Source organism: Tamandua tetradactyla, chromosome 3, assembly GCF_023851605.1.
Source record: "Tamandua tetradactyla isolate mTamTet1 chromosome 3, mTamTet1.pri, whole genome shotgun sequence".
Classification (NCBI taxonomy): Eukaryota; Metazoa; Chordata; class Mammalia; order Pilosa; family Myrmecophagidae; genus Tamandua; species Tamandua tetradactyla.
This window is the reverse complement of record NC_135329.1, coordinates 36,965,469-36,971,468: the sequence shown is the minus strand read 5'-3', so window position 1 is coordinate 36,971,468 and position 6,000 is coordinate 36,965,469. Positions and strand designations below refer to the sequence as shown.

Genomic DNA, 6,000 nt, shown 5'->3' with positions numbered 1-6,000 from the left:
CTTTAGAGTGAATATATTTTCAGACAAGATAAAGGTTCCCTTGTTGCTTTTTTAATTGTACTCATGGAATTATCTTTGTGCTTTTTCTCTCAAATCCATGGCTGCTTAAAAACAATGGTGCATTATAAGTTTATCTAAATCATAATTTAGATATAATTACCTTGCCGATACCATATTACCAATCTGGAACAATTTGATATCTGCATATGAAGTCAATAATTGCTTCCAATAGGAAAGCATGCATTTAAGCAATGAAAAAAATGGACATTTTGGTACAAACCTGTAGTCTAATTTTTATTTATAATAGCTAAGTTTTCCCATACTGATCGTTCAATTCAAATATTAATACTAAGTCAACTTCAGACTCTGAGTGTCTAATCTATAATATCATGACATGATACTTTACCTCACTTTTAAATTCCCTTGTTGGGGCTGTCCATCATAAACAGATAAAATATCAAAATCTTCTTCAAGAGCAAACGTATGAAATGACAATTGTATCCTATTGCGTTCTCCTGTGATAATGATCCAGGTGCAGTTAGCGTAGTTCGGGTAACCATGAGGAAATCCTGGGCTCTCAATGGTACCATTTGGACCCTGCACTAAGCCTCCACAGTTCTGACCTGAAACAAAGAACATAAAAAAAATTTTAAAAAAAGACATACTATTTTAGCTTGTCTTTAATCCATGACTTTTTATTCTCTAACCGTTCTGGACAATTTTTATAATTTTTTTAATCTGAATGCACAAGTATTGGATGATAAGCCACAACAGTGTTCTCCAGTGCTGAAAGATAGGGAGAGAACAACAAAAGCAAAAGAGTAAGAGTAAAGAAAATACACCACTTTGGGCACCCATATTACATAATTGGGAAGTTTGTTTTCTGTCATTTTCAAATATAGTTTTATCAATATCAGACTTCCATATATCTGGAATACAGTTGGTATTGACTATCTGTAGAGAACATGCTGAAAATACTGCCCATGAATTCCTTGATGGGGGAAGCTAAATTTACAGATATAAAACAAATGTTAACAAACCACATCCATAAGCACACATATTAATATATCCAATAACTATGATATGCAGTAATATGAATAGTTAGGTAAAATCATGGTCAATATGCAAACCTATTGATTTGCGCCCCCACTGGCTAGTCCTATTTTGGGAAGAGTAAAAGAAGGCCACAGAAAGCTCATCTAGTTGGACAAGAGAAGTTAAGCAATGCTCAAAATGAAGAACAGCGCAGAAACATTAGGATTGATGATGCCTTCTATCTGATAGGTAGGATTTAATGGATGGGGGAGAAGGGAAAGTATATACAGAAGTAATGGGAGAAATTAAAGAAAAAATAGAGTTTAAGTGTTTTAGCCTTCCTTAAGCAGGTTTGTAGGCTCTCTCACACTTTCCTCACCCCTCCCATTATAACTTCCCTTAAACAGGTGGAACTCAGCTTATTCCCAGAACCAAAGAGCCACATGATGACACCAAAGACATATACCTTCAGTCACGGGGAAGAGTTAATGGTGATGTTGGAAAGTACCAGGAGGGTATTTCCGGGTAGTCTCTGCTGATGGTACAAGTTCCCCAAGATTTTGGGTATGGATTCTAATGGTCATCTTTTGATAACTCCATGACAAGGGGAAGTTCCAACTAAAACTTTCCTTCAGTCAAGTGCAGACCTCAGTACATCTACAGGGATCTCCTGCTGAAAGGACAGCTTTTGGAAGATTGGTAACATCCACACACCCAGTTCTGTTCTTCCCACTAGACGATATAAAATCCTTTCCTTTTCACTCTCACCCAAATATCTCCTTCTCTATTTCTGATTCTTCATCCACCTATCTTTGCTCAGTAATGCCCTACTTATTTGTTCTTTTTTCACCTCCCTGTACTACTTCATTCTGTACCAAAACTTTTAGTAACATGTTAATTTGATCCTTACAGTTGTTTAATTTTTATTCAACTCTAATAGTCGACCTGCTGTGGCTATGCTTGGATCAATAAGAGTGAAAGAAAAAAAGTGAAGGCTAAGGTCAGGATAGATGCATTTTTGAACTATCTTGAGGAATGCATTAAAATTATTTTAACCATAAAGATTACTATCATGTAAGGGAACAAAATAATTTCTACTAAAATTATCCTTTTGTTTGCCTGAAGTTAGCTATTAAGGAGCTCCTAGAAATGGTTTGCCATGTTTTATTCCTTCTTAATCTGGCTATTTCCCACCAATGTATTTTAAATATTTAATACTATTAAATGTATATAAAAGTTTTGACACTAAGAATATTAAGAAAGTATTAAAGGGACCTGGGTAGACTCAATTATTGCAATAGATTAAATATTTGAACACAAGTATTATCTCAGCTTTCATTGTTGAACTACAAATGGAAAATTATTTCCAACAACTTTTTATATTTTGAAAAAATATTTCTTAATAGCATATCTCAGAGCTCAAGTCTTTCTTAAAGTATCAAATGCTTGTGGGAGTTTGTTGAATCTTAATAAAAAAGTTGAAGAAAGACATTTGTGAGTTTAAAACAACAGAATAGTAAGAAGTGCCTTTCTACTCAATTTAAATCTAATAATAACATTGTAACAAGTAAATATTAAAGCTCTGGTGTTTTGATGTCTTGAGTGTCTTGCTTTACAGTAAATCAGAAAAGTGAAGCATTGATAATAAACTGAAGGGCAGAAAAATGAGGAGAAAAATAACTACAACAGAAAATGTCAGCTGAAAAGTAAATACTGGTAAAGACCCATCATACCCAACCAAATTATTACATTTTAAGATTTTTTTCCCAAGGAATAGCAGTCAGGCTATATTTAAGGTACCAAATTGTACAACACATTTTGCAAACTAAATCATATTAGATCCATGTATAAACTTTACAACAGGCCCTGTTAGAAACTTGGGACCTCATTCAAAACTCCTAGACAAGTGATTCCAAACCTTGGCTGCACATTACAATCAGCTGGGAAGATTTAAAATATTTATAGGTTTTGCTTTAATTTTTCTGAACTGAGAATATCCAAGAAAACCTTGAAAAACAAGAGCAAAACTGGATATCATATGACATTCAACATCACAATTTATTATGAACTTAAAGAAATTGACAGCATCTAGGTTGGTGCAAACCTAGAAAAAATAACCAAATGAACAGAATGGAGAGCCAAGAAAACAATCCACAAAGAAACAACACCTGATTTATAACAAAGGATATACTGCAATGAAGTGGAGAAAAGATGTTATTGTCAACAAATAGTTCTAGGTCAACTGGATTCCAAATTGAAAGAAAAAATATTGATTCTAAAGTCACAATACATACAAAAATCAATTCTGGATAAATTATTGACCAAAATGCAAAGCAATGAAGCTTCCAGAAGAAAATAGCATGAAAGCATTAAAAATGTCTTTGCAACTTTGCAATAAGCAAAGATTTCTTAAATAAAACACAAGAGGTAGTAATTATAAAAAGAATAAAAAGGCAATCCAAAGGATAAAAGTTATTTGTAATACTTATTTCAACAGGTCACATAGTCATAATATAATGAATAGCCTTCAAAAATCAATAAGAAAAAAGTAACACAAAAGAAAATAAAATGGAGGGAATTGTGGGAAGATGGCAGAATAGGAAACTCCAGAAATCAGTCTCTCTACCAGAATAACTTGTCATCAGGCAGGAGCTGTCTGAATCAACCGTTTTGAAACTCTGTACTCCAATAGAAGAACACTCTACAGCATCCAGAGAAGAGTGAGAGCTAAAAATGTTCTTCATTGTGCTTGTATTAGTTAGGGTTCTCTAGAGAAACAGAATCAACAGGGAACACTTGCAAATATAAAATTTATGAAAGTGTCTCACGTGACCGTAAGAACGCAGAGTCCAAAATCCACAGGGCAGGCTGCAAAGCCGATGACTCCAATGGATGGCCTGGATGAACTCCACAGGAGAGGCTCACCAGCCAAAGCAGGAATGGAAACTGTCTCCTCTGAGTCCTCCTTAAAAGGCTTCCCATGATTGCATTTAGCATCACTAATTGCAGAAGACACTCCCCTTTGGCTGATTACAAATGGAATCAGCTGTGGATGTAGCTGACGTGATCATGACCTAATCCTATGAAATGTCCTCATTGCAACAGACAGGCCAGCGATTGCCCAATCAGATGAACAGGTACCACAACTTGGCCAAGTTGACACCTGTCCCTAACCATGACAGTGCTCAAGGAGATGAATGAAAGCAAAGAGAAAGACCTAAAGGATATCAGAAAGCCAGCTAATGTACTCAAGGAGATGGAGGAAAATGCAGAGAGAAATAAAATGTAATAAAAGCAATGAATGAACAATATGAGAGCCTCAATAAAGTGTGAAGAATTTTAAGAAAGGAACCAAAAAGAATTACTGGAGGTGAAGACCATAATAACAAATGAAAAATTCACAGGAAGGTTTTCAATAGCAGATTGAAGTGGCAGAGGAAAGAATCAGTGAACTAGAAGGCAAGACAATTGAAATGCTTTAGAAAGCATTATGAAGCATTATAAAAACTGAAAATAACCTAAAACTCCTCTAGAACACCATACCAATATACATATTATGGGAGTATCAGAAGGAGAAGGAAGAGAGAAAAGGGAAGATGGAATATTTAATAAAATAATGACAGAAAACTTCTCAAACATAGCCCAGAATGAATATTCACATTCGAGAAGCCCAGAGGACACAAACATGAAAGCATAAGGGATATTAGGAAATATCTTGAGGTGAATGAAAATGAAAATTTTCAAAAGTAAAGGAATGTCACTAAGGAAGTGCTGAGGGAAACTTATAGATGCAAATGCTTATGTTAAAAAAGAAGAATGATATTAAATCAGAGACACATTTCAAAATTGGAAGAACTATAAAAATAATAGTAAAGTGAACACAAAGCAAACAGAAGGAAAAAATAGCAAAGATTGGAGTGGAGACAAATGAATTAAAGAATAAGAAAATAACCAGAATCAACAAAATCAAAATTTGGTTCTTTGAAAAGATCAATAAAGTTGACATTAAAAAATTGATATAAAATCAACTGACAAAGAAAAAAGAGAAGAACCGCAAATGATTAAATCAGAAATGAAAAGGTGGACATTACCACTGACCCCACTGAAATAAAAAGGTCTATAAGAAGATACTATGAACAACTGTATGCCAACAAATGAGGTGACCTGGAAGACATGGACAAATTTCTAGGAACACAACAACTAGCGGTACTGACCTAAGAAAAAATAGGAGATCTCAACAGATGAAAAACTATTAAGGAAACTGTGTCTGTAATCAATATCTTCCCAAAAAAGAAAAGCCCAAGTCCAGATGGCTTTATAGGGGAATTTTACCAAATATTACAAAAAGCATTTATACTAATCCTGCTCAAACCCTTCCAAAAAATTGGAGAGGAGAGACCACTCCCTAATTCGTTCTACTTGTACCCAAGTCAAATGAAGTTGCCATAAGAAAAAATTACAGATCAATATCTTTCATTAATACGGATGCAAAAACATACAAAAAAAGTACTAGGAAACTAAATCCAACAGCAGATTAAAAGAATTATATACCATGAATAGGAGGGATATATCCCAGGTATACAAGGGTAGTTCACTATAAGAAAATCAGTTAATGAAATCTGCCATAGTAACAGAATGAAGAAAAAATTAAACACATGATCATCTCGATTGATGCAGAAAAGGCATTTGACAAAATCCAGCGGAGCTTCTTGTAAAAAAAATTTAGAAAACTAGGAATAGAAGGAAATTTCCTCAACTTGATAAAGGTCGTATATGAAAAGCCAATAGCTGATACCTACTTAATGTGAAAGACTAAAAACTTTCCCTCTATTATCAGAAACACAGCAATGTTCTACTACATGGGAAGATGAGGGAGTCTCAATAGTCAAAGCCATTTTGAAAGGGAAGGATGACGTTAGAGGACTCACACTTCTTATCTTAAAAGTTATTACAAGGTCCCAGTAA

At 34.3% G+C, this 6,000-nt stretch overlaps 1 protein-coding gene across 1 annotated transcript in view; it reads right to left on the bottom strand.

Moving 5' to 3' along the window:
• Window positions 1–337: 337 nt before the first annotated feature.
• Window positions 338–6,000, bottom strand: part of LOC143677244 (CUB and sushi domain-containing protein 1-like) — a 379,701-nt gene continuing 374,038 nt past the window's right edge. The window contains exon 2 of the mRNA XM_077152992.1: window positions 338–623. Coding sequence (XP_077009107.1) covers window positions 403–623 — 221 coding nt within the window. The 3' untranslated portion in view covers window positions 338–402. The remainder of the gene's footprint in view (window positions 624–6,000) is intronic.